This window comes from Phlebotomus argentipes, unplaced genomic scaffold (genome assembly GCF_947086385.1).
Source record: "Phlebotomus argentipes unplaced genomic scaffold, Phlebotomus argentipes genome assembly contig_2, whole genome shotgun sequence".
Classification (NCBI taxonomy): Eukaryota; Metazoa; Arthropoda; class Insecta; order Diptera; family Psychodidae; genus Phlebotomus; species Phlebotomus argentipes.
The window spans coordinates 5,862,327-5,890,038 of NW_026776162.1; the positions used below are offsets into that span (position 1 = coordinate 5,862,327).

Consider the following 27,712-nt stretch of genomic DNA (forward strand, 5'->3'; position numbering starts at 1 on the left):
GTCTATGTTATCCGTGACGTCATGACTTAACACGTCTGTCGCGGAGTTTATGTTGCCCAAAGAGACAGTCTCGCGCGAGTTGCAGTGAAAAGCGCCAGAGTTTAGGGAGGTATTCTTCTGCAATATAGCCTTGTGCGTGGCCAGAGGCATTTGTGAGGCTCTTAGTGGAACTCTTACTTGTGAACAATGCCCAGAAATTGTGTGATTTGTGAGAAATAAGAGTGATCGAGATGGCGGCGCTGATGACATTTAGGGTGTTTATGTGGAAGGCGCTAAAGGAAAAGCTCTTTTCCTGGAAGCTTTTCATTATTTTTGTTTACCTCCTACCATGCCTAGCCATGGGGTTAATCCTCTTCACCTCGCACTCAGAGAGATCCATTGGATCTCGCGAATATGATCCAATAGATTCGGTGAGAGAAACTTCCTGGATCTTTTGGAATTTGCCCTCAATTTGACTGATGTCTTTCAGGAAATTCTGTCCTCCTACTTTCCCGGAGCGGTGGAGGACAGCGTGTGCTTCACGCCAGACACACCTGAAAACAGCCAACTAATGGAGCGTGTCCGATTCAAGCTGGGAATCTTGTATGAGAGTAAGTTGGCAGATGTTTTTGCCCTTCCGATGGCTTCTGACACTCTCGGTTGCTCCTCTTCCGCCCAGGAGTGCATGGCTTCCCGAGCGTGGAGCAGATGAATGCCTTCGTGGAGTCGAACCTCCAGGCGAAGATCTACGCGGTGATATTCCACAGTGGACCAGGAAATGGCTCCAGAGAGCTCAATTACACCATCCGGAACCGAAACATGGGCGTGTACTTCGACACCAAGCAATTCTACTTGAATGACATCAAGAGAATCAACAATCGAGGTACTGCCGATGCCCATAAAGGAGCCCACCCATTCAATAATCAATTCACTGGGAGTTGCAATAACTCTTTGTCTACTTCTTCTCACACCAACAGTGACCGATGAATACATCGAGAGCGGCTTTCTGGCGCTGCAGCAGAGCATTGATAGCATTTACATTGAGCTTATCACCGGAAGGACAAACTTTGCGGTATGTTTTATGAATACACAATGTTTTATTATTAGCAAAGTGGATGTTTGCGACCGCAGGAAAAGCTATAAAGTCTATTGGAGATATTTTCTTAGCCATTTTACCTGTTGCATAACAATCCAGTGAATTGATAAGAGTTCCCATCAGTTTTCCATTGAAAAGATTGTGTCTAAAGTCACATGAAAGGTAGATTTTCACGCTTGATGAGCTCTGAAGCGTGATAAAATGCTCCAATTTTGGAGACCAAATTGCGCCCATATGGCAAAAATCAGTCCGCAACGTTCATTCATTGGGTTTAAAGTGGGGAAAAAAATGAGGACAGCGAAGTAGAATGAACACAAATAAGAGGCAAGTCTGGCAAATAATATTGTCGTTGGGGAAATAATGTTAGAAAACATTTCTGCTACATTATTTTTATCTCCTGAGACATATTTTATCCAGAAATTTGCTCTCCCACTCAAAGAATTCCGGGAAATGCTGAAAATACTGGGGAAATGAGTCAGTAATAAAAATGTTTAGGGAATTTTGATATCGTTGGTGTTATATTTCTCTTCAGTTGTTTATTTATTTCATAAATCTATCGCTGCTTGATTTCATGGAATTTCCTAAAAATGAGTTTGAACGCAAAAGGCTTGATTGTGAGGGAAAATCAATATGATTATCTAACTTCTGTTGCTCTGGTTGAACTGAATTTGATGATAATTCTGCTCTTTATCTTTGCCAGGTGGATGTGGAACATTTTCCTGCACTCGCGAGGACACAAATAAGCAACACTCCTGTCGCTGTCTTTGGCATTCTCTTCGCCATTCTCCTCTGCATGACGGCCACCTACACGACTCTGATTCCCTTGGTGGAGGAGAAAGAGTGTGGCGTCAATGTGCGTATTCAACACAATTCACGGCGATTGAGGAATTATTAATTGGGGGGAAATTGATTTGTCTCTCTTCAGGCACTGCTGAGGATTGTCACCAAGTACTTTTACTTCAATGACATCACCAGATTCCTCACCAATGTGCTTCTCTGCACAATCTTCGTGGCCATTATCTTTGTCATGACGGTTTGGTGCAACTTATGGGAAACTGTGCAGTTTCAGTATCCGCTGTTTCTGCTCATGCTCTTCCTCGTGGCGCTCATAAGTTACAGCTTCTTCATCAGCATTTTCTTCCAAACTGGTGAGAATTACAGAAAAATAATATGTGAGCGAAATGAGTGATTTTCTACTGAAATTCTTTCCCAACATTCCAGTTGAATACGCAAAAATTGGTGGCTTTCTCTTCTACTGCGTGCCATTCTGCGTCATTTACTTCTACGCTGACAATGTCGTCATCAACAAGCTGGAGTACATTTTCTGCGGAAGTCTCTTCCTGAAGGGCATGATAATATTTCAGAACTACGTCGCGACGGGGCATGTTTTCAATGCCAACAGTCTCGTGAGAAGTGCATATTTGGAAGCTGAGCAGGATCGCTTCTCAATGGGAGACATTTATGGATTGCTTCTGCTCAACACGCTCGTCTACTTGGGACTCTACTTCACCCTGGAGAACTTCCAACTGTGCGAATATCTCAAATGCTTCTTCCACGGCGCGGTAAGTCGAAATGAGTTTATTATCACAAGTCCTGGTCTTTTTACGCTAGACGAAGATTAGATTGCAGTCGATGGCTTTTGGTTTGTAATTTCGCCTTCGACGCAATGTGTGATAAAGTCAAGAAAGCTTTGTTTACTTTAAATTTGATAAGATATTCATAGCTTTGTTTACCTTAACGGCTTCAAAATAAGATGATAAAGCACTTGTGGAGCGAAGAAACACAGTCTGGAGCTTAATATAGATTTGCGCCAGAGAATTCTCAATAAATTCAACACTCCTTAGAAAGTGAGTTTTGTATTTGAGCAATCCACTTAACCGCATTTTTATGATAATTCACATTTTTCTTTGCTTTCGTTTCCGTCAGATAAGATTTCTTGCACCTCGTGTACAAATACTACGTGTTGTTTTTTTGGAAAAATGCATTTAAGACTTTTAGAACGCTAAGATGATCGAAAATCATCTGTTTTTCCGAGAAATTATTGCGAATTGCAATCAAACAATAAGGAATTCTTTATCAAGAATGTCTATCGAAATGAAACCGTAAAATCTTGATAACCTTCCTTTCGCGCGGCACTTAATTTATTGCCATTCTTGTGTGGAGTGAATAATTGAATTGGCACGAATTGGGTTTGTGTCAACATTTCCACAAATATAAGTGCAAATGGCTTTCAATTTTGTGAAATATTAGAGTCAGGTAGAAAAGTGATTAAGAGTTGATAATGAAATCCATAAACCTTTGGATTCTCGGAGATTTTCATTGTGTTGAAAGCACATCTTCGTATCTTTTCATTAGGTCATGTGCTCAGAATTAGTTGATAAGACTGAGAGAGAAAGAGAGAAAGAAAAAGTCATCTTAAAGCCACAATTTTGATAGAGATTCACAATAAAGCTATGTTTTTAAATGCTTTTCCACTGGCTAATTTCTCATTATGATTATTATGCTTTCCATGCAGAATTGCTGGGTGAGGCCGAAGGTGAAGCATGGCAATATTCAGCAGCAGTTTGACCTGCAAAATATGGGGCGCAGAGAGAGTGAAAATGCCGTTGAGATTAGCCACTTGAGTAAGACCTTTTACTCAATCCGAGGGAAGCACAAAGTGGCGGTGAATCGAGTGACGCTGGACATTCCGAAGCGTCAAATCACGGCGCTTCTGGGCCACAATGGTGCTGGCAAGACGACGACGATGTGCATGATTATCGGCACGCTGAGTCGCACGGATGGGATGATAAGTGTGGAAGGACACACGGATCCGGGAAAGTATCAGAAGTTCATTGGCTACTGTCCGCAGAGGAATGTGTTCATGAAGTACTTCACGTGTCTGGAGCACGTGATGTTCTTCGGCAGATTGCGAGGATTGACAACGGAGGAGGCGCGCGTGGAGAGTGAGAAGATCCTGAATGACGTGAAGCTGCTGCCGAAGGGAAGTTGTCATCCGAAGAAGTTGTCCGGTGGGATGAAGAGAAGACTGTGTCTGGCGATGGGCGTGGTTGGTGAGACGAAAGTCGTGATTTTGGATGAGCCAACATCGGGTCTGGATCCGGAGAGTCGTCGTGAGATGTGGGATGTTCTGCTGGCGATGCGCAAGGAGCGTTCGGTGCTGATAACGACACACTACATGGAAGAGGCGGATATTCTCGGTGATAAGATTGCCATCATGGAGAATGGCACAATTGTGTGTCAAGGAACGAGTTTGGATCTGAAGAAGAAGTACACTTCGGGATATATTCTCAAAGTGATGGCGGCGAATGAGAACTTCTCCTCCGAGGACACGGGAAAGTTCGTGGGAAGACACATAACGGGTGCGAAGATAAAGTCTTTCATCAATCCAACACTGATCATTTCCTTGCCGTACAAAGAGCAGGAAAAATACTCGACAACACTGAAGAATTTGGAGATATCGAAGGATCGTTTCAGCATTGAATCCGTCAGCATCACGAGTGCCACACTTGAGGAGGTGTTTCTGCAGTGTGCGGACAAGGAGAGGGAGGATGTTGTAGTGAATGTGACGCCAGTTGTGCAGGGAAGCGACGAGGTGGACTCCATTCAGGGCTATCGTCCGGTGAGTGAAGAGGAAGCGATTCTCACACAGAGACGATCGTGTGGCACGAAATGGCAGCAAATCTGTGCCATTGTGTATAAGAAGATGAACTACTTGTGGCGCGATATCCTTCACTCCACACTGATGTTTGCCATTCCCTTCGCAATGCTGATCACGTCGTTTATCCTGATCCGATTGACGGTGTCAATGGCGGAGCAGAAGGAATTGGTGCTGAACTTTGGCTCTTATCGAACACCTCAGATTCACCTCGCCATCACCAATGCCAGCAACAGTGACTATGAACGGAGATTGCTGGAGACATTTCAGAGAGTGGCGAGGCAGCAGAATATCCAATTGATCACGCAGAAGGACAGGAAGATTGAGGAGATTCTGATGTATCAAGAGTTGTCGGACAGCCTGAATTACTATGAGAACATCGTGGCGGGAATTGAAGTGTCGATGGTGAATGAACAGATGCTGCGCGTGAAGATTCTCTTCTCAGGAAATGCTCTTCACAGTTCTGTAATGGCGCAGAATCTCGTGTCCAATGTCATGCTGCAAACAATGCGAGGACACAGTGCGTTCATTGAGACACGAAGTGCACCGCTGCTGAGGAAGGATATGGGCGTCAATCGGTATCATATGCACATCTATGAGAGTCTTGTGCCACTGGGAATCTTCATCTACATTCTCTACTTCATGGGCGCTCCATTTACCGAGGAGACGACGGAATTCAAGTCGCTGCACTGCACAAATCCCTGTCTTTACTGGATGACGACGTTTCTCTTCGATTTGACTCTTCACTCGCTGATTTGTGTGCTGATGTATGTCGTGGCGACACAGTTTGTGGACCGTGGAGGAATCCTTTCGCCAGAAGTGCACATGAAATTGACAGGAATCTACATCTTCTACGGCATGGCGATGCTTCCGTTTCTCTACATTCTCACGAAGTACTTCAAGAGTGTGGAGAATCTGTACACTTTTGTCTCCTATCAAGCTCTCTTTGCCATCATCTTGACACAATTTCTCTCCACGTCGGATGACAAGATCCGCGAATATGCTTTGTGGAGTCAAGCTTTTCACATTCTACCAGATTTTGCCATGCGACACACAATTGCTCTGGTGATTATGGCTTTCTTCTCCACGGGAAGCATGTCACTGTCGCAGGAAATGATTGGCATTGATGGCATGAATACGATTCCTGTGTCAAATGACTTTGGGCCGTATGACATCACGTTCTACTTCTTCGCCATGATGATCCTCATGACGATTTATCTGGTGTATCTGATCAACTTCTGTGAGAACATCTACTTTGGCCGGAGCTTCGTGAGCTTCTGGATGAGGTTGAGGAAGAAGAGGGATCAACAGAAGCCGTCAAAGAGATCCGTGGACGCTGTGGATTCACCAGTGCGTGTAAATGCTGAGGATCAAGTGGATGCTGATGTGAAGAATGAGGAGTGCGAGACGGAGAAGTGTGAGCAAGAGCAGAAGTTCGAGAAGTTCGCCATGGTGGTGAGGAATCTGGAGAAGGAGTATCCAAATGGCACAATAGCTGTGAAGGGATTGAATTTCCGTGTGCACAAGGGTGAGTGCTTTGGCCTGCTGGGCATAAATGGGGCTGGAAAGACGTCAGCCTTCAAGATGATGACACTGAATGAGAGCATCACGAGAGGATCGATCCACTTGAGTCACATGAACAGCATCACACACGCCAATTCCTACAAATTCTCCCTCGGCTATTGTCCTCAGATTGATGCTCTGCACACATCACTCACGGCCGCCGAGACGCTGCGCTACTTCGCCCTGATGCGTGGCATCTCTGCCGGCGAGGAGTTGCGCAGTGAGGTGGACGCGTGGCTGAGGCGGGTGGATCTGGAGGAGTACAGAAATGTGCAGGTGAAGTACTATTCGGGTGGCACGAAGAGGAAGTTGAATACGGCAATTGCCATGATTGGCAGTCCGGATGTGATCTTCCTGGATGAACCGACGACTGGGGTGGATCCGATCTCGCGTCGGCGCATCTGGGAGTGCATTGGGGAGCTGAAGAGGCGCAAGAAGACCATCATTCTCACGTCGCACAGCATGGATGAGTGTGAGCAGCTGTGCAACAGGATTGCCATCATGAGCGATGGTCATTTGCAGTGCATTGGACCGACGCAGAAGCTGAAGGAGAAGTTTGGGAATGGATTCACGCTGGTGATGAAGCTGGTCAAAGGCTGTGATCTCGTGAGTGATCTCAAGGAGGAGATTGCCGAGAGATTTCCCGAGAGTGTGCTGCAAGAGGATCACGCGGACATTCTCAAGTATCACGTGACAAATCCCAATGTCTGCTGGTCGGAAGTGTTTGAGAAGCTGGAGGAGATGCGAGAGAATTTCCCCAAGACAATCAGCGATTATTCTGTCTCGGAAGTATCGCTGGAGGACATTTTCCTGCACTTTGCGCATCGCAAGGCATAATTTATCTCTCTCTCTGACTAACATCACACTCCTTCTTGAGAATCTCTCACACTGAAATCACAGCGTACCTGACCAAGATCTGGTTTTTTTTCTCTTTTCTTTTTATTGTCATTAAACTTACTGTTAAGATTTGCATCCGTCCAATTTATATTGTATTTTCTTATAAGTTTATGTCATTTATGTTCCTACCTCTAACTTTTCCTGTACCTTCACTTCAGCATTTATCCCCAATGCGTTCCTTCAATCCTTTGGAGATATTACTTTAACTGCAAGAGACCAATGAATTAGAGATAAGAGATGGATTTGAGGTGTGTTTTATTAAGGTCGGTCAAAGCCCGGGAAATGAGAAAAAGCTTAAGGAGAAGAAATCAAGCAAAATGATATGATTGTATTTATCTGATATTTATTTCCGAAACTGCCGTGAAAACCCTGAAAAGTGAATAATTACAGGAGGAAAAATGCACTAATAACAATGAGGACTTTATTTCACACAAGCTTAAACATAATAAGACATGATAATCTAATAAACTATGAATGTGTGTAGCAAACTTATGGAATTTGTATGACTGTTCTAGACTTAATTAAGTGTTATTTGAAAGAAATTGGTTGCTTAAAAAAGTCTCCAAAATGTAGATTTTTATTACTTTTCAATGCAATTCATGAACTCTGGCAATGCATATTTTATTTTGAAGGGAATTTTCAATACCAAAAACAATTTAAAACATTTTTTAAGGACATTTTTTTGGGGGATGAATGTGATTTTCGTGTGTGACACAACATCACGTTTGTAGGCTTTAGTGGTTTTTACTGTATAACAAACTGTAACTCGTAATTATTTTAATAAACGAACCATCGATTCTTAGAGAAGCCTGTAGAATCCGTTGCCGCAGTTGAGAATGAATCCCTGAGTGTTGAGCGATTCGAGCATGTCGCGAAGGATGTTCGCCATGCCGAGTTTGTTGGCGGCAAATTTCAGCTCATCCATGTGAAAGTCGTGTGTGCGCTTCTGCACGGATCGCGTCTGGATCTCGGCGAAGAACTTGCGCACCTGACTAGCCTTGCTCATCCCGCTGCCGTTGATTCCGCGCTCCACATCAATCGTGCTGCCGCCGTCCGGACTCAGGACGTCAATGATGCTGAACTTCATCATCTCGATCACGTCTTTGGCATGATCGACAGTCGCTTCAGCGCTGAGATCCACTCTGGCGCGTGCCATTGTCATCCTCACCATGGCCTCCATCTGACGAATGGTCACTGGGATGCACTGCGTCCCCAGGCGAATCCTGCGCAGCTCCTGCCAGAAGGATTGCAGTAGATTTCCCGCCTCCGGCGTCAGGCGCACTTTGCCGATCTTCTGCGCATAGGCGACGTACTTCTGGAACAGCACGTGCGGCAGGGCGTCCAGGTGCTCGCCAGGACGCAGCTCGAGACGCTTGTGAAGTGGCATGGAGGCGTCAAAGGATTGGCCAGACTGCGAGAAGAGCGTGAAGTCCTTCCCGCGCTGATCCATGAGGATAAAGACAATGTCGAAGCGCGACAGCACGGCAGGATGCAGTTTCAGGTTCTCAGACACTGTCTTGGAGTGATCGTAGTGACCAGAGATGGGATTCCCCGCTGCCAGGATGGTGGTTCGCGCGGGCAGCGTGCAAACCACGCCCGCCTTGGCCACGCTGACGCTCTGCTGCTCCATCACTTCCAGCATTGAGGCGTGATTGGAGGCCAGCTTGTCGAATTCGTCGATGCAACAGACGCCCTGATCCGCCAGCACGAGAGCGCCTGCTTCCAGCGTCGCTCCCTCGCCCTTCTCCGTCTTCACCGTGGCCGTGAGGCCAGTCCGGGAGCTGCTCGAGCAGCTGGTGAAGATGCCACGCGGAGCCGCGGCGGCACAGCCCTTGAGGATGCAACTCTTGCCCAAGCCCGGATCGCCCACGATGAGAATGTGAACCTCTGAACGGAAGCTGCTGTTGTCGCTGAGATTGCCACTGAAGAGGCCCAGCAGCAGAGCCGCCTTGACCATCTCGTAGCCACGCACGGACGGCGCCAGGGAGTGCACGAGCAGACGCAGCGGAAAGGGATCACTCCTGATCAGCTCAATGGCGCGGAGACTCTTCTGCGTGAATTCCAGCGTCTTCTTCATCACTGGGCCGGAATTGCTGATGAGATTTACAGCGCGAATATAACTGACGAAGGATTGCGCCTTGTCCTTCTGATGCTCATCGCCCGAGCGAAGTTTCAGCACACCCGTGATCGTGACATCGTCTCCTGGACACACAGAATCCACCATGTCATTCGTCAGCTCGATTTCGATGCTCCGCGGCGCGCGCTGAGCATCTCCGCCGCGCTCATTGATGCTCTCCTCCAGCAGAATCGTCTGCACACTCTCGCTCCTGGTGAAGTGAGACGTGAGGAGTGACTCGAAGTTCGACGTGTTGCGACACATGCCCTTTCCTGTGCAGGACTTCGGGACCAGGAACTTCCCATCCGGCTGTCTGACGACTTGCGCACTTCCGCACTCGGGACACTCGAACGCCATCCACGTGCAGATGATCTCGGCGGATCCCAAGCGCGTCACGGTGCCCTTAATGCTGATCATCTTCCCGCAAGTGCTCACTTTCAGCGTCTTCATGTGGATGATCGGCCCGAAGCCCACGATTTTCGGTCTGATGGTGCGCTGGAAGGCGGAATTCTGACCGTCCAGCTTCAGGATCTTGTGATGCACAGCGATTGCCAGGCACGCGAGAGTATTTTCAGGGTCATTGAGGAGATCTTCACCGAAAGTGGCCCATTCTGCCTTGAAGACAGAATCTTCCTGCACAACTTCCAGGTTCACCTCGAAGTTCAGCTTCTGCTGAATCGTCTCCAACTCATAAACACCCGGATTCCTCGCCACATGATCGGCAAATGCCTCCACTTTCCTAGCCATTTGACTGCCCTCCATGTGCGCCTCGCGGGGAAGGTACAATTTCCAGTCCGGATACTTTTCTGCTGTCCGGAAGCCGGCGAAATTCGCCACAGAGCGACGATTCACCGAGGAAACCACCTGTGGCTCTTCTGACCCGCCATTGAGTGACACAGGCACGGAAATGGGCTTCTCGCGAGCCGGTTCATTGCGTCGGGAGTTCCAGAAGTGTGGACGGAACCACGGTCTGCCTCTGCTGGCGCCACGACCTCGGGAAGGTGCGTTGGAGGAATCTCCACGACCTCTTGCTGCGCCTCTGCGAGATCCTCTGCCGCCTCGCGTCCTGCCGCTATCAGAACTAGGACCTGCTTCTGGTGCATCCATCCTGAAAGATCTGGAAGACGCAGGCGAAAAGTCAGATTTTACCAGGAAAAGGAAGGTTTGTTTACCTCAAGTTTACCTGTTCAAACGAGTTGTTCACAGAGTATTTTCTTATGGCAACTCATGAATATCACAAATTCCTTCAATTTTCATGTAAAATCTAATCTCTCGAATCCCTCTGATCTTTTTATCAGCTTTTATTCACTTTTTATTCCATCCACAGAATCCGCGCCCAAAAAGATCGCAAACAAACATAACCTTAAAGTTTGTTGACATCGTCAGCTGAGGGCGTTTTGTGTACCAAATTTTCGCTCAGTAAAAAACCCGATAATTAACAGTGAAAACAAATACCATTCATGGAGAAAGATACGGAAAAGGTCGTGTGTATAAATTGCGGCCACCCAGTGCCAGAATTATACCGAAAATACGGTGAAAGCGTGATAAAGATGACTTGCTGCGTAAGTGTTTTTGTTTACATTCTTGGATGAGATCAAATATTGGTGTTTCTGTGGAATTTTCAGGCAAATTGCCATCAAGTAGCCGATAAATACATTGAGTTCGAACCTGTTGTGATCCTGGTTGATGTGGTTTTACTGACGAAGAGCGCCTACAGGCATATTCTCTTCAATGGACACTTCAAGGTGGGTTGATTGCCGGGATGTGTGGAAAAGGTGTGAAAAGATGGCTATAATTGCAGAACTTCTGGAAGCTCTTCATCATTCTGAGTCTCATGGAGTCCTACATGAAGTGGATGATCCTCCCGGAAAGTGACACTGATCAGGAGTCTGAAAAGAACTTCTACATTAGCGGCTTTTGGGTGATCATGGAGAATCTGGTGTTCTACTGTAGCATGCGAGGATCTGTCTTCCTCCTGGAGAGTGTGCTAAAGAGAGAGGCCCACAAGGTGGCAGGGAGACCAGAGAAGCTGTCTCTGGTGCTGTGGAAGAGCATCATCCTGGCGAGTCTGGGAAAGTTCCTCTTCGTGCCAATTGTCATCTGGCAGGACAACTCGTCCGCCTTCGCCTTGCAGATACACTCAATGCTGGTGATGGGCTACTTTTTATTGTCACTCATCTGTTCATGCTCAGGTAAACACGGCACAATGTTTTGGGTGGCAAAACAACAATGAATATTTCCTCTAACAATTCACAGTGGTTCTCCGCTACTCGCGCCTCGAGACGACGTGCATCGTTCTGCCGTCGCTCCTCATCAAGTCACTCATTGTCAATCACTTGGGTGACGTAGTAAAATTCCCTTAACACTACTCCGAAAGATAAGAAACTACTCTCATCACGCGTCCAGGTGCTTTCGGACTTCGCTGAGAAGGTCACTGGGGCACAGCTCGACACTCTTGCCGGACTCCACGAGGTGCAGCTCAAGCAGTGGCGGATTCTCGGCCACCTTGGCGCCCGCCACAATCACAAACGGATAGCCCATGCGCCTGGCCAGCAAGAGGCGCTTCCCTATCGTCAGATGATTGCGATCGTCCAGCACCACATCATCCGCCAGGCCCGGCAGAGTGACGAGCTGATTGCACAGCTCCTCTGTCACAGCATTGCCGCCACTCTTCTCCTCCTTGCTGCCGGACTTCGGTGGGATGAGGCACACCAGGAAGGGCGCCAGCCTGCGCGGCCACCGGATGTCCGTCTCCGTGGAGAGAACCTCCACCGCAGCGGCCACGAGTCGCGTGACACCCACGCCGAAGCATCCCATCGCCAGGGACTCTGTCAAGCCGTGCTCTTGCAGGTAGTTGGCCTTCAGTGGCGTGGAGTACTTATCGCCCAGCAGGAAGGCGTGCGCCACCTCAATGCCCTCCGTTATCACGAGCGCCGGGGCGCCGCACTTGATGCACTCCTTGCGCTTCTCCTCAGGAATAGCCTCCAGATTAGCCGCGTGACCACACTTCTCGCACGCGATGAGCCTGTCGTCGCCCACGGTGGCCGGGAGATGATACTCGTGCGACAGATTGCCTCCCATCAGCCCCGCATCGCCCTCGACCTTCGCGAATGCGCCCAAGCCGAGGTGCTTCAGCATCCGCTCGTACGTCGCACAGACTTCGTGGTACGTGTCCAGGGCGTTCGTCTCGTTGCCGTCGAAGGTGTAGAGGTCCTTCATGAGGAACTCCTTGGTGCGAATCAGCCCGAAGCGCGGCTTCATCTCATCCCTGAACTTCGTGCCGATCTGCGTGCAGAAAGACAGGCGGTGAGAGGAAGAGATTTGATTTGAGGAGTTTTTGGGCGAGGGTCAAAGCTTACCTGATAAAAGCGAAGTGGCAATTGCTTGTAGGAAATCGGCGATAAGGAGGCCATCAGCGATGTTATCGACTCTTCATTGGTCTAAGCGAAACACCGTGTTAGTGATTATCACGCCAGATTGAGTCTTACTTGAGAATTATATTGAATGCTTGTCTACCGGACTGAGAACTTGCAGATTGTCGTGTCTGTCCACTGTCGTCATGATTTCGCGGTTTATGGCGCCCCCCAATCGCCCAGACTTCTTCCACAGCTCGCCAGGTGTTAGGATTGGCAGGGTGACCTTCTGGGCGTCGATCTGTCTCATGTGCGCCTCCACAATTGCCACCAGCTTGTCCACAGATCGCTGCACCAGCGGCATCAGGTAGAACGTCCCATTAGCGGCTGCCTTGATCAGCCCCAATTCCGTCATGAGCTGCAACACAGAGTCCTGTGTCAGTCCTGGCGGCGACAGAGTCTCCAGGAATACTCACCCGGTGACTGCGCGAGGAAACTTCCTGCTTCTTGATCACGGCGCCCTTCGGGATGATCACCATCGGCTGGAAAATCTTCGAAATGCGATTCATTTTGCACACTATTTGTTCGATAGCTCGACGACATAGGTGGTCTATTTATAAAGAATCAAATTGATATTATATTCTTGCCACTTTTTCACACACACATTTTTTGAGAAATACAATCGGTCGAAGTCACCCGACTGACTGACTTCCTCTCAACTCCCACAGTTCCAACACTCGTGCTGCAATTTCACTGCACTGGAATCAAATGATTTTGTCACTGTTTCGCCATTGGCGATAATCTCTTGATTGGGAGGAAATTGAGTGGATCGAAAGTGATAAACACACGCGAAATTGTTGTATTTTCAAAAATCTCGGAGAAACAAGGGAAGTTTTGCCGGGTTGAGCGCCGATTCTGGAGGGGAAAAGTGTGCGATGTCCGTGATGACGTCGCGAGCGGAGAAACATCGAATCTTTCCGGTTGTCAAGATCGCAGGTAAATCAATGGCGAAAATTCTGTACAGAGAAATTTACTTTTATCTGACTAATCATCGAGCAGATTTCTCTTCTCTGCATCACAATTGATAGACATTGAGGTGATTTACGGATTTTAACTACTAGTTTTGTGTCTTGCAGGACAAGATGGGCCTGAAATACGAACTTTGTGTGGGTCTCAACAAGGGACATAAAACCAGCAAAATCAGGAATTTGCGCTACACCGGCGACAAGAAGGTGAAGGGACTGCGCGCCGACAGGATAAAGAACGTAAGTTTGACCCCCCAAGTGTGTCCTGGATGAGGTTTTGGCCAGTTTTCCTGGCAACAACATAACCTCACAAAACACTGGTGATGAAAAACATTATCCATTCACAGACACCCAGCTAAGAACCTTGTTCCCGGACGGGATGCCAATATTCTTTTGGTGTCTTTCGCTCCGGGAGCATTGTTAGGTTGGGACGATGGTTAAATTTATGGGTCTGAAGTTGCAAATCGCCCAGAAGTGCGTGTTTTTGTGGTGGCTTGAGAGTGACCGGAGTTTGTCTCTTGTGTTGCAGGTCCAGACGAAACACACCAAATTCGTGCGGGACATCGTGCGTGAGGTGGTTGGTCATGCCCCTTATGAGAAGCGCTGCATGGAGTTGCTGAAGGTGTCCAAGGACAAGCGCGCCCTGAAGTTCCTGAAGCGCCGCCTGGGCACGCACATCCGCGGCAAGAGGAAGCGTGAGGAGCTGTCCAACATCCTGACTCAGATGCGCAAGGCCCAGGCCCATGCCAAGTAAACTGATCAGCTCCGCCATGGAGAAATAAATGGATAACACAAAAGCCGTAAAGTTCAGGAGTTTTGTATATTTTATTCCCGGATTGAAGTCCTCTCTCGCTCTTTACTTCTTGTCGCTGATGCTGGAGGATTTGGACTCGCGGAGGGAGGCGGAGCGGCGCCTCTTGGCTTCCTCCTTCTTCACCTTGTCCTCCTTCCTGCGCTGAGCCAGCAGCTTGGCGTACTCGGCCGCCTGCTCCTTGCCACGCGCGGAGCGCTTCTTCTTCAGCGCGATGCGATGTCTCTTGCGCTGCAGCACGACTGGCGTGATGAGGCGCTGGATCTTGGGCGCCTTGGTGCGCGGCTTCTTGCCCTCCTTGGCGGGCAGCGGGCGACGCACGACGTACTGGCGCACATCGTCCTCCTTGCTGAGATTGTACAGCTTGCGGATCTTGGAGGCCCTCTTCGGTCCCAGACGGCGTGGCACTTGGTTGTCCGTGAGTCCAGGGATGTCCTTCTCACCCTTGCGCACCACCACCAGCGCCAGCACGCTCATGTTGGCGTCCACGATGCATCCGCGCACGGACTTGCGCTTCCTCTCGCCAGTGCGGCGCGGCCGGTAGCAAGAGTGTCCCTTCTTCAGCAGCAAGCGGACTCGCACTGCAAAAACAGCCCTCTCAGTCACAATTCCTCACACTGCGTTTCCCTCACTACTCACCGTTGGTCAGCACGCCCTGCTTCATGGGGAAGCCCTGCTTGTCATTGCCTCCGGCGATGCGGAGAACATAACCCTTCCACTCATCGCCCAGCACATCGGCCTCGATCTCGGCCCCCATGCGCTTCTCATAGAAGATTCTGAGCTTGTGCTCATCCACCACCTCGAAGAGCTTCTGACATCCCGTTGCGGGATACGACACGTTCAGCTAGAAGAGGCAAAAGGGAGGTTTTATTAGGCGACAGCCAACAAAACATTGCTTCTCTCTCCGGAATGTTTATCCTCAATTTTCCCCGTCATCCGGATCAAAGCTGTCCAGATTCATGCATTAGCGCATAGATTGATATCTGATTGGCAGCTTTTGCCAAGGATATCGGGGAAAATAACCGTGTTTCCCAGTGAAAAATGCAATTTACCTTCATGTTGGCGTCCTATATCATCGGCCACACGGAAAAAGAGAGATGCGAGCCGCAAAACCACGACAGCTGTCAAAATTCGATGTTTTCTTCGGCTCGGCCACCCGATGCGCGACCGAAGGTGGCCGAAGTGCGCGCTGGCAGCGCCACTCAGCGGCTCTGACACGCCACACAACTTGGGGGTGAAGAAGAAGAAGAAAAGTCGAGCCGTCGCGAAGGAGAAAAAAGAGTTCGCAGGAGATTCTTGTCCATATTTTGGTGCAAAATTGTATGTTTTAGGTGATACAAGTGAGCATAGGCGGTGCAGGAAGAGTGCAGGATGTCTGGCTTCAACGACAATATCTTCGGTGGACAGATTGATAATCCGTTTGCGGTGAGAAAGGCGACAATCGTGACGCATCGCGCTGTCACACAGAGTTTCCTCATTCCGCCCCCCTGAAACGCTCTCTCTCATCTTGCAAATCTCTTGTGGTTAAATGTTGGCTCCTGTTGCAGGATCCGTCAGTTCAACAAGTGGCGCACAACACAACGAACCAACAGCGCGGCCTGGAAGACTACAATCCCTTCGAGGATGACAATCCGCCAAAGACACAGCCGCCTCGGCCCGTGCAGATCGGCCAGCCGGCCATCGTGCAGCCCACAAATGAGGCCACCTCGGCCTACTCACAGTACAGCCAGCCCCAGATCACCACGGAGGACCTGCAGCGGCGGCAGGAGGAGCTGGAGCGGCGGGCGGCCGAGCTGGAGAGGCGCGAGCGCGAGCTGCGCTCCAACACAGAGCCCGTGCGCCGCAACAACTGGCCGCCGCTGCCCGAGAAGTGCTGCTTCCAGCCGTGCTTCTACCACGAGATCCAGGTGGACATCCCGTCGGAGTTCCAAAGAGTCGTGCGACACCTGTACTATGTGTGGATCAGTAAGTTCCCCGCCTTATCGCGCGCTCGCTCGCTCGACAGGTGACTAATCAATCTCTCTCTCCTATCAGTGTACGCGGGGGTGATGTGCGTGAACATAATCGGGGCCATGGTGCTCATGATACACAGCAGGGACTTCTCAACATTCGGCCTGTCCATCCTCTTTGCATTCCTCTTCACGCCGGCCTCTTGGCTCTGCTGGTGAGTCGCGCATGAATGGCTGCAATGCCAACAGAAGAAGAATGTGCATAACGAGAGGCTTCCCTCGGTCATGGGCCATTGCCGTGCCCTTCTTTTCTCACATTCTCACTCTTTTGCACTGTTTCCAGGTACCGTCCTGCTTACAAGGCTTTCCGCAATGACTCGAGCTTCAACTTCATGGTGTTCTTCTTCGTGTTCTTCTTCCAAATGTGCGTCACCATCATTCAGACCATTGGGATTCCGGGCATGGGCACGTGTGGATTCATTGTGGCACTCAGTGTCTTCGACAGCTCCGTCGGTGGGATCTTTCTGGGGCTCTTCTTGCTCCTGATCGCCATTGGCTTCGGCACTTGCGCCGCTGGGGACGTTATGATGCTTACCAAGGTGAGATTATCAGTCTCTCTGGTTCATTGGGGAAAGGAGATTTCTAATGCATTTGCTTGCAGATCCACTCAATCTACCGGAGTTCCGGCGCAAGCTTCGCCAAGGCTCAGGCGGAGTTCACCACGGAGTTTATGCGCAATCCGCATGTGCAGCAAGCCGCCACGAATGCCGCCTCGGCGGCGGTGAATTCTCAGATGAACAACAGATATTGATAAAGAGCTCGCTGCCCCTTTTTCGCCTTCGCCACGCCAATGTCTCGGTGATTCACACGCCGGGATATTTTGTCGGGTGATTGTTTGTGTATCTTTCCACCCAGACGAAGAGATTGAGAGAGAGAAAGGAAGATGGTGAGCGAAAGGAGGAGTGTGCGAAATCAGTCACTTATTTATTTGATTTTTAAATTGACTTTGATAAAAAGGAATCCCTTGATTTTTTTTATACGTTAAAGTTTAGATAGTGCGAAAGGCAATGAAGATCAATTGGTTCTTTTACTTTTGGGGGATGAAATTTTCGATTTATAAATTCAATATATATATAAATGTATTGTATTTGCTGCAAAATGGAAATATCATTAGATGTTCTTATATAATCCAAAATCGATTTGTGGAGAGAAAAACCCAAAAAATGAATAACTATATTGAGCTCTTGTAATGCGCTGATGTAATATTAATACAATTCAGGTAATTTACTAAGTATACATATATGAATATGAAAGTAATTGCACGTCCACGGAAAAAAAAAGTTAATCCATATGAAAGAAAGAATGTGAGAAGAAAATATTGATTTCCCTTCAGGAATAATCTCTGTGTATAATGATGAATTTCGCTGGCGGTGTAGAGTACATAAGCTCTATGTTACTGCTATACTGTATAGAGACGAAAATAACCCTCTTTTAAATGTTTATCAGTACTTGAGGCAAGAATAAATAAATTTATCAATAAATTCAACAAATATCGACTCACCCTGTGAATTTGCCCCTCGCGTGGCGGGTAATTTTTGAATTTCCACCTTTTCGATGTTTCGTATGTGAGGTTATGTCGTGTTGTTTTGGGTTTCGCACGTCAGGGGAAAAAGCACGTGCATTTTGAGTATTTTAGTGAAAAAGAGCTTGGACAATGGGTAAGGCGAAGAGGAAGAACATGAAACCCAGTCAGGAGCCGGAGAAGGTGGGCCTGGAGGAGCAGATAATGGAGAGCAAAATGCCCAAACAGAAGAACCGAGTGAAAATCCGCATGAAAGCTGAAGAGGAGAATGTAAGTGTTTTCATACGATTTTCTGGGGGTTTTCCTTCAATTCACTGGTTGTTTTTCAGTTTGTCGATGCTCGCATGACCAGAAAGATTCTCGATGTTGCCCGGAAGCAGCAAATGGAGAGCTTGGCTGATGATCCAGTTGACTTTACTGCCATGTCGGGTCCAACGCCGGCGGAGGCGGCGAAGATCTTCAGGAAGGCGAGCAAGGCTCCCAAACTGAGTCGTCCCGTGGATTCTGATGATGAGGATGACGACGGGCAGATTGATGAGCAGCCAGAAGTCACGGAGCACGATTTCTTCGATGACATCAAAGTGAGCGAGGAGGACGAGAAGGCGCTCGAGATGTTCCAGAACAAATCCGGGCCGAAGACGAAGACGCTGTCGGAGATCATCATGGAGAAGATCGCGGAGAAGCAGGGTGAGCTGCACACGCAGCTCTCGGACGTGGGATCGCTGAAGATCGAGGAGATTGACCCGAGAGTGAGGGAGATGTACGAAGGCGTGCGCGATGTGATGAAGAAGTATCGCAGCGGAAAGGTGCCCAAGGCCTTCAAGGTGATTCCCAAGCTGCGCAATTGGGAGCAGATTCTGTTCATCACGGAGCCACATCACTGGAGCGCCGCGGCCATGTACAGAGGCACGCGCATCTTCAGCTCCGTGCTGTCGCACCCGATGGCGCAGCGATTCTACAATCTCGTCCTCATGCCGCGCATCCGGGACGATCTGTGCGAGTACAAGAGGCTCAACAGTCATCTGTACGCCGCCCTGCGAAAGGCGCTCTTCAAGCCGGCCGCCTTCTTCAAGGGCATCATCCTGCCACTCCTTGAGTCCGGCGACTGCAATCTGCGCGAGGCGATCATCTTCGGCAGCGTGATTGCTCGCAATCAGATTCCCGTGCTGCACTCCTCCGCCTGCCTGCTGAAGATCTGCGAGATGGAGTATTCCGGCGCGAACTCCATCTTCATCCGCATTCTGCTGGACAAGCGCTACGCTCTGCCGTACAGAGTCGTGGACGCGGCGGTGTTTCACTTCGTGCGCTTCGAGCACGACAAGAGGACGATGCCAGTGCTGTGGCACCAGAGCTTCCTCACGTTTGTGCAGCGCTACAAGAATGACATCTCATCGGAGCAGAAGGAGGTGCTGCTGGGCGTGCTCAGGAAGCAATCCCACCCAAAGCTGACGCCTGAGATTCGACGGGAGTTGCTGGCGGCAAAGTGCAGAGACGTTGAGGTGCCCATCGATCAGCAGATGGACGAGGAAGCTGGCCAGGAGGTGGAATACGACCCCGTGTTTGATACTCCGATGGATAGTGATTGAGAAAGTGAATGGAGAAAATATACAATATATTTTGCAAATCACTGTTTTCGAGCATGAAAGGCACAGTTTATTAAACAATTTCTCAAGGGAAGAAACGCAAGGATCTCCTGACAGTTCCGAAGCCCATCTGCTGGCCAGCAGAAGCGCCAGGGCAATCGGTTGTGCAGTGTCTGCGCTGGAAGTCTTCCGGGCGGTCATGCGCGGCGCGAGTGAGCGCGAGGGTGGCGGAAAGGCGGTTAGAAAGCTGTCTGGAGTCCCAATGATATTTTCGCCATTTGACTCTGGAAATTTGAGGAGAGTTTTTCCCCAAAAATTATATTATCATGTTGGCACCACACCAGTGATATCAATTTTATTGTTCTATAAAAATCCATTAATTCCGCTGGATGGAAAAGGAAGCATCGAGAGCGCTTTGGCACTTGAGTGACGCGAGAATTATTAAAAATTTATGTGGGTCACATAAAACATATTCAATGTTTCATCGCATTGAAATCCTTCTTCGGCTTTTTTCGTTCCAAATTCTACCTTTTTTTTTGCTGTTTTTGGTTGCCTGCAAAAGTGTCGAAATAGATTTTCCACCGCGAGCGGTGTAAATATTGTGGGTGGAAAATAAAGGGTGGCCAAATAAATGGTTTATAAACAGTAGATATATGGTAGTAATTTGTTGTTTTAAAAATATACTATTTCCCACCTTTTTTTCAGCGTGAAAAAGAGGCCGCGTTGGTGGGAAAATGTGGTGATTTGCATTTGTCGCGTCAGTCGTGGGACGAAAATGATGACAATTTTCTGGAAATGACAATTACAGAAGTTTGATTGAATTTGTTAAAAGTTGATCTTTTCGCTGTGTATATGAATTGGGGGGGTGGTGAAAGGTGTGGAAGAAGGTGATATGAAGAAGAGGTTTTCCAATAAAAGTAATAATGAATGCCGCTGCTCGGCAGGATGTACATTTCCGCCCCGAAACGATCATTGGGGACAGACGGAGAGACACATTCGAAAGTTCAGAGTTCAGTCACCAAAAAAGGCGCTCTTGCGCCACCCACAAATTTATCCTTCCTCCTCGTCGTTGTGCATTCCTGTGAGGCGACGGGCAAAAAAAAAAGCGTTGAGTGAAGAGGCGAGAAGCACAACTCCCAAAAGTGATGGTTTCACATTCCTCACATTTCAGCAAGCTACAAAATTATGCGAGAACATATGACAAGAGGAGCATAACACAGCATCCATACGCCAATTGCCCCATCTCCCGATGGCGCACGCTTTCGCCTGAGTGGATGTGAAATGCTGATGGGTGGAAGAGGTGGAACATTTGCATGTGAAGGCAGATGCAAGGCCCATCGTGACCTCTTACACTTGACTTTCCACACAGCCAATTCCACGATGAACAGCCAATTTTTCCCCTTCAAAAACATCACAGACGTTTCATCCGCTTTCACCAACTCACGAACAGCTTTCGGTTCTCGCAGAAAAAGGAACTTTTCATCATCAGTGTCGCAGTTTGATGTTGAATGGCAGAAAAGCCGAATTAGGTGTGACAAAGGGTTGAGCAATCTTAGGGAGTTATCACACTTGCTCTCTTTCACGCTGAATCAAGTGCTGAAGTGGATTGAATTGTCTTGCTTTAACACAATTTTAGGGGGGAAAATAGTCAAAATCGCCAGTCAAGGGATTTTTTATTTCATAACAGTGCTATTTTTCACATTTCTAGTTATTCTATTTCTTTTTTTTACGTACAAGTGATTGAAGTTAGCGACTCTTACCGACACTTATCTATATGGATTGTATGCAATTAACAAGGCGATTAATGAGGAAATTTAATGCTCTCAATGAAATATTTATTTATCTGAATAAAATAATAAAAAAAAATGAATATTTTCCCAGTAAACTTGGAAAAAAAATCAACATTTGAATAAAATATTCACGAAATAATCAAGAAATGATTTAATATTTACAAAGTTAATGGTCTCAGATTGCGAGTGACTTCCCTGTTGGCAATTTCCTTTTCTTAACACAATTTTATTGGGAAATAGGACTCAATTTTACCTACTTTTCCTTTAAAATTTGTTAAAGAAACAAATAATTGCATACAATTCGTGTCGATAACTTCAATGCGGAAAGAAGCAAGTGCGACAACATCCTTTACGCTTGACGAATGGCATTAAAAATGAGCTTTCTGAGTTTTAGCTTTCGAGAATTATGCTTATTAAAAAGTTTCAGCCACAATGAGACTTTCTGCCACTGAATTATTCCAAATAATTTAAATATTCACTACTTCTTTGGTATCGTTTGCAGCATTTTCACTTCACCATTTTCATTTGGGGAGGATTTTGTGGGTGTATTTGAAAGTGAGAAGAAGTTCCAGCTCTCAGCGATGAATTTAACAGCATCTTTATCTCTAATTGAGGCCTCTCGAAAACGAGAAAATTCATCTTCAGCGCGCGCGGGAAAACTTTCAGGTGAAAATTGCCTGCTCGAGTAACATTTTAATAAATTATCGTGAAGAAGATTGATTCGTTCTTTTGCAAGTTCACCTCGTGTTTTTCGCCCTGCAAAAGGGCCCAAGAGCAATTCAATTGGAAGAGTTTTTCGAGAGGTGCTTGTCGAAGGGGAAGGAAGAAGAAAAGTTAAGAGGCTTTTGCAATTTTTCTTTCGTTCGTCAGATAAATCATGAAATTGGATTGGAATGTCGAATGCAGTTTAAGAAGCGTTTGGTTTCCATTCGAGAGAGTCTCTTTGTCAGTGGAAACATTCAACAGAGATGATTTTGAAGTGGGAAAAAGACACACTTTTTCGGATAGTCTCTGGAGCTTTTCTCCATCTGTTTAACTTGTCCATTGATTGGATATGCAAATCTCAGCTGTCAATTTGTACTTGGCGATGAAAGTGATTGAGTTTCCTGAAATGTGCAAATAATGTAGGTCAAAAAGGGGTGGAAATTTAATTCAGAGAAGTTTATCGGGATATATTTACCTCTGGAGTTTGAATAATTGATTTTTATCTCCTTGCGATGTGCAGTTTGTGCTCGAAACGGAGACTAAAGGGTGAAATTGCAATTTCACCGTTGCGAGGAGAGTCTTTAAATTTTCATGCAACTTTAAAAATCCCGTGCTGAGGTTTTGGCTTGTGTGCGGGATCAGCAGTCATGTGATGATTTCGGACTTTAGGCCACGACCCCAGAAGTGGGCGTGAGAGGAGGAGTTGGCTTCGGCCTTTGGCCCATCAAATTACTGATAAAGAACTTAAACTATGGGTGTGTGTGTGCGAGGCCTGAAATTACAGGAGATCCTGCATTATTTAGTGCAGATGATATGCTTGAGATAACTGTTTTAGGCTCGAAAAAGCACGCAATTCATGCTTGTTCTACAATTTTTGGCATAAATTTGATTTACGGATAATTTGGTCGTTCATAAATATTTTCGGAGGGTTGCGTTAAATTTATATCAGGCAATGAGCTTCAACAGCCATGAGATAATTATGTGAATTCTTACACATTTGGCTAGGGATGCTTGTATATATGGCTTATTAAAGCTTCTCGCTGGAGTTTTTGGTACAAATTTATTCACCCTCTCAATTTAACCAGAAGAGCGTCTCAAGTGATTGGGAAGTGTGAGGTTTTTCCTTCAAACTTTTTGAAATCATCATCAACTTTCACCATTAATAAAATGTCTACAAGGATACTTTCGACAGCAGTCAATTGTGTTTCGTCTTTCGATTAATTTATTATGAGCCCATTTGCATGGAAATTATGGCTGTAGATTTGCCGAGGAATTCATAAGCACCAATTAAGATGCATTGCTGATTTTGATAAAATATTTACTGCAGTTGACGATGAAGTAAATTACTTAGTTTGTCTGCTGCTCTTTATCAGACAATTGATCAGATCAACTCAATTGAGGCACGAAATTAATCTCAGAGTCATTAAGCTACGAACTATGCAATGCACAATGCGTGTATCAGACATATTTGTGATTGTGATATCGTGTCAAGGGGAAGATAATGCAGTTAGAAGTGGTGTACATTACAATATTACTTTCCAGAGTGGAGCTTTTATTGACAAATCATCCAGATTCTTTCAATTTCTTTAGATTTTTCTGTAATAATCGTAGAAATAATCATAATATTTCTTTTCTAGGTTCTGTAACGAATCTAAGATGGATTAAGTGAACAATCCGCTTTCTAGAACATCAATTCTTGTGCATAATTCGAAGATATCGCTAGTAATTGGCAGAATTAAGCATATGCATGCAATAAATATTGCTCTTCTGCAATTTTAATCCCAAGAAACACTATAAATTGTGTTAGAGTCGCTCATAACCTCAAAAATAGTAATTTTAGTGATATTTTGAGGTTATAGTCGGAAAAGATGCCCTAAAAGGGCGGTTTTAAGTGGAAAGAAACTGATGAAAACTTAAGAAACTTACTATAATTTCAGAATTGGTATGCAAAGTTTGAAAATTTCAAATGCCGGAAGTGTCAGGAAGTGGTGGACGGATTTAAGGCACAATATTCACTATCTTCCCCTCGTTTTGTACCTGAAAATCATGACAGCATCGTAAGCCATGACGAAATGTATGTGCTGTGTAGATAAAGTTGGCTCGAATGGCTTGATTCAGAGATTAGCACATGACTTTCCATCATCGCAATCAGACACAATGTCATTGGGCAGAGTTGAAAGGCAAAGTCTCAATTATTGACACACGAGGTTAAAGTCTCTCTTGAGCGTGTACTTTGCTATTCATTTCCGAGATGAGATACACCGGAGACAGTTCATCAGCTATGCAAGCCCTCGGGCAATATCATTTAGTTACTGGCACGACATAGTTCATTAAATATTTATTGCAGCATCGCTAAAGACACTTGACGGCATTATTGCTTCGGAGGAGTGATCCTTGGCGGAGGCGCTCTTGCCTGACGACAATTTCCTCCACACGCGTTTGCTGATGAGGAAAGAATTTTGTGCGGCGCGTCCGAAATGGAGCTTTAAGCTCCATCACTTTTTCTGTGTGTCGCTATTCGTAGGAATAAATCCATAATTGGATGAAATTTAAATTTGAATTTCATTCTGTGTGCCGAGCAGTCCTCAAATTAGCATGTGGGTTTCTCGAGCTCTTATCCACTCTTTCGGGTGCTTTTTTCCTCCACTTTTCATTCGTCCTTTTCCTCTCTGATAAGGACATACCCCAGCAATATTCGCAAATGTGTGTCGCTCTTTTTGTCACTCTCACTCACCACGCTCACCCTCCGGTTAATCGGTTTTATTCATGAGGGTGAAAGTGAGCGTCTCATGCTTATATTTCTCAAGCCATACACACACACACAGCATCTCTCACGATTATTGGAATATAGAGAGACAAAAGGCCTCTGGGGAGGAGCGGTGAGTTGGGGTGAGGACAAAAGTGATGGAGGATTTATAAAAGTCTTATTTTTCTCTACAATTATGTGTTCTCCTCTTGGTTTTGCGCTTTCCCCGCACTGTCCCTTGCCAATTGCACGCACGGGAGGGAGAGATGTGAAAAAAATTTAGCTATTCATAAATCCTTCAGAAAATCTCACTCAATCTCCATTTCTCAGTCCTCATCTTTCGCATCTCCTTCGTGGCGTTCCGCACGCTCCTTTCTCCGCTGCTGCTGCTCTATGGCCTATTGAGTCGCATGGTCTTCTGTGTGTTATTTTTCCGACGCCCTCCGCACTATTAGACGATGTGAGAACGCAGCGGATCTCCTTGGCCTGATTCCTTTTATGTCCTCCCACACTCACTCCCCGACGTAAGCTTTTTAAACCAAACACACCCACACACATCACATCATAAACAAGACGTATTCCTGTCGGAGCCGATGTTTATTGAGCGGCAGTCCAATTGGGCCAATTGGAGCGGCTCCTCTCGCCACCCCTGACACCATAAATAATTATGTATGTAGTCGAGGGCGCATCTCAGTGACTTCCTGGAAGCGATTTCCGTTCACGAGCGGCTCTGGTCGTCTTTAATTACTTCCTGTTGATTAATCTACGTGCTCCTATACCGTAATTAAACCATGCATATAGGATGAAAACCTATGAATTTGATACTGGAAAAAGGGTGATTCTGAGTCATTAATCTCCACTGTCTTATTTACGAGATTCAACTCAATTACGAAACTCCTCTCAGGCTGTGATTAATCCCATTTCTAGGCTTTTTAATCAAAAACTTTCGTGCTTTTTGGAACGGTTTTTGGGTGATTTCTATGCAAAATATAAAAAGTAAGAGATTTTCTTGCTGCTTTAGCTGTTTTGTGCTAGAAAAAACTGCTCAGATTTTAGTGGATTTATGCCTGCGTGTCTTTCTAAGTCGATACGTGTAATTTAATATCAGACTTTGTCACGGAAAGTGTGTTTGTTCAGTGCAGATAGGAGAAGTTGAGGAAGAAGAATGAGGAAGTGCGTATTGATTTTTTTCTGTATCCTTCCTTCATTCACTGGTGATGTGGCGCAATATGCATTGGATTTTTCTACACTTTCTTGAGCAGATAAGAAATTGAATACTATACGCAAACAATATAAAGTTATTCACACACAATTTCGAGGGAATTATTCTGGCTAAGAGGCAATGTTGAGGAAATTGTGCCTTGGGGAGTTATTATTCAATTAAAATTTAATTCGATGACAATGCGAGAGAGTCGGTGAGTTAATCACTCTAGCTTTGCTTCACATTCGCCAGTGTTTCAGGAAGAATCCCAAGAGTGGGACAAAAACCACCTCAATTCTACGTGGAATTTCAATGGGCGAGAAAGGAAAAAGGTTTGTGAAGCTTCTACTTGTTCAGCAATGGAACGGAAATGGAATCGTGAAGGAAGATTTTCCCATTGACAATGATAAAATTTCCCCGATTGCGGACTCTCTATCAGCTCTCCATTGTCTTCTACACATACACACCATGTTCTTCTCCTAATCTCTTAATAAACTCTTGTACAGCAACTGAGGTTCACATCTGAGAGAGAGAGAGAATTTGATTCTCCCACTCGAAACATTGCGGCTAATGCTGTCCGGAGGCGGAGGTATAAAAGTTTTCATGCGGGGAAAAGGGGTAATTCGATGCGAATGGGTGACGAAATTTGGGGTGAAATATCTTCTTTCTGCCTTCACTTGTGAGCTTTTTCACTTCACTCACGCGAAGTGCGCGACGGAAAGCTGTGGGGAATTGCGGTATGTTGAGTGGAATTTGGAGAAAATTCATCCACTCTTCATCAATGTCAGTTATGGGCTTCTTTTACACTTGAATTCGCCGCTGGTCTCAATGAGTACCCAAAATAGTCACATGTGACAATTTATCGTGTTTATTGTCGCCGTATTATATTTTATCGCTGCCCCTCCTCAACCCAATGCCATGTGTGGCACATCACGGTGATTTAGAATACTGCTGCCCATTTCTCAGCTCAATCCCGCCTCTGGGTCTCTGCCAGGTCTTCTGAGATGGATTACAGGGTGTTGAGAGGATTTCCCATCAGCGCGTGTGTCGATGTGCGATGAGAGATTTATCCTGTATTCTCAGCACTGAATGAAGTACAGCACAATTGAGCGACATTGCATTCAAATGACACCATTAAAATGCAAGTTAATGCAGTATATTGTGCAATGGTGAAACCGAAAACATTCACAAAGTATTTCCGCCATGCATTTGATTGAGTTTCATTTGCATAAGCTTTTCCATTTCCTTTGCCTTTTATCGCCTGACAATTGCATTGAAAATGCAGAGGACAATGAGGAATTACAATCAATTCATCATTTCACTGCCATTCGAAACCACTCTGGATAGAGTTCCAAATTGTATCATAAACCGAGCCAAAACACATTTTTGCGGTATATATTTTTCGTGATGAAGCGCATGAGAGAATTGAGGACGAGAGTTATCATACATTCGCTGCATGCTCTATATAATTTTCCAGTATTACGTAAGTGTGGAAAATGAATCGTGCGACGAGAAGTTGAAAAATACCGCGCGACAAAACGCGCTTCACACTTTTGGGTTATTTTCTACCCTCCCCGAAAAACAGGAGCAAAATTAATTTTCCGCGCGTTAAGTATCTTTTAATACCTCTTTAAGTATACCTTCTGACATTCCCATTT

The 27,712-nt window shown here is 46.4% G+C and overlaps 8 protein-coding genes across 9 annotated transcripts; 5 read left to right on the forward strand and 3 right to left on the reverse strand.

Moving 5' to 3' along the window:
• Positions 1-60: 60 nt before the first annotated feature.
• Positions 61-8,000, forward strand: LOC132264719 (ATP-binding cassette sub-family A member 2). The gene is made up of 8 exons (XM_059765010.1): positions 61-410; positions 470-590; positions 659-862; positions 957-1,051; positions 1,776-1,928; positions 2,001-2,223; positions 2,297-2,637; positions 3,591-8,000. The coding sequence occupies exons 1-8, from the start codon at positions 231-233 to the stop codon at positions 7,131-7,133; spliced, it is 4,860 nt and encodes a 1,619-aa protein (XP_059620993.1). The 5' UTR covers positions 61-230; the 3' UTR covers positions 7,134-8,000.
• Positions 7,993-10,465, reverse strand: LOC132264977 (DNA helicase MCM8). The gene has a single exon (XM_059765333.1). It carries the CDS (start codon positions 10,414-10,416, stop codon positions 7,993-7,995), a length of 2,424 nt encoding a protein of 807 aa, XP_059621316.1. The 5' UTR covers positions 10,417-10,465.
• Positions 10,429-11,553, forward strand: LOC132265357 (protein ARV1). Of its 2 annotated transcripts, XM_059765966.1 has the most exons (4): positions 10,429-10,471; positions 10,637-10,871; positions 10,935-11,054; positions 11,111-11,553. In XM_059765966.1, the coding sequence occupies exons 2-4, from the start codon at positions 10,770-10,772 to the stop codon at positions 11,540-11,542; spliced, it is 654 nt and encodes a 217-aa protein (XP_059621949.1). In that variant the 5' UTR covers positions 10,429-10,471; positions 10,637-10,769; the 3' UTR covers positions 11,543-11,553. The 2 variants fall into 2 exon arrangements, with proteins under 2 accessions (XP_059621949.1, XP_059621948.1); XM_059765965.1 differs by lacking the exon at positions 10,429-10,471 and having other exon boundaries at positions 10,516-10,871.
• LOC132265353 (probable proline--tRNA ligase, mitochondrial) lies at positions 11,454-13,407 on the reverse strand. Its single transcript, XM_059765962.1, has 4 exons — positions 13,139-13,407; positions 12,826-13,080; positions 12,669-12,749; positions 11,454-12,594 (listed from the first exon to the last, which is right to left on the reverse strand). The coding sequence occupies exons 1-4, from the start codon at positions 13,229-13,231 to the stop codon at positions 11,704-11,706; spliced, it is 1,320 nt and encodes a 439-aa protein (XP_059621945.1). The 5' UTR covers positions 13,232-13,407; the 3' UTR covers positions 11,454-11,703.
• A 136-nt stretch (positions 13,408-13,543) lies between these two features.
• On the forward strand, positions 13,544-14,492 carry LOC132265358 (large ribosomal subunit protein eL36). The gene is made up of 3 exons (XM_059765967.1): positions 13,544-13,658; positions 13,799-13,927; positions 14,217-14,492. The coding sequence occupies exons 2-3, from the start codon at positions 13,805-13,807 to the stop codon at positions 14,439-14,441; spliced, it is 348 nt and encodes a 115-aa protein (XP_059621950.1). The 5' UTR covers positions 13,544-13,658; positions 13,799-13,804; the 3' UTR covers positions 14,442-14,492.
• LOC132265355 (small ribosomal subunit protein eS6) lies at positions 14,489-15,669 on the reverse strand. Its single transcript, XM_059765964.1, has 3 exons — positions 15,551-15,669; positions 15,138-15,342; positions 14,489-15,079 (listed from the first exon to the last, which is right to left on the reverse strand). Exons 1-3 carry the CDS (start codon positions 15,554-15,556, stop codon positions 14,544-14,546), a joined length of 747 nt encoding a protein of 248 aa, XP_059621947.1. The 5' UTR covers positions 15,557-15,669; the 3' UTR covers positions 14,489-14,543.
• Positions 15,670-15,697: 28 nt separating this feature from the next.
• Positions 15,698-18,000, forward strand: LOC132265354 (secretory carrier-associated membrane protein 5). Its single transcript, XM_059765963.1, has 5 exons — positions 15,698-15,923; positions 16,046-16,463; positions 16,533-16,662; positions 16,791-17,046; positions 17,109-18,000. The coding sequence occupies exons 1-5, from the start codon at positions 15,870-15,872 to the stop codon at positions 17,256-17,258; spliced, it is 1,008 nt and encodes a 335-aa protein (XP_059621946.1). The 5' UTR covers positions 15,698-15,869; the 3' UTR covers positions 17,259-18,000.
• A 75-nt stretch (positions 18,001-18,075) lies between these two features.
• Positions 18,076-19,722, forward strand: LOC132264172 (bystin). The gene is made up of 2 exons (XM_059764281.1): positions 18,076-18,299; positions 18,359-19,722. The coding sequence occupies exons 1-2, from the start codon at positions 18,162-18,164 to the stop codon at positions 19,613-19,615; spliced, it is 1,395 nt and encodes a 464-aa protein (XP_059620264.1). The 5' UTR covers positions 18,076-18,161; the 3' UTR covers positions 19,616-19,722.
• Positions 19,723-27,712: the final 7,990 nt, after the last annotated feature.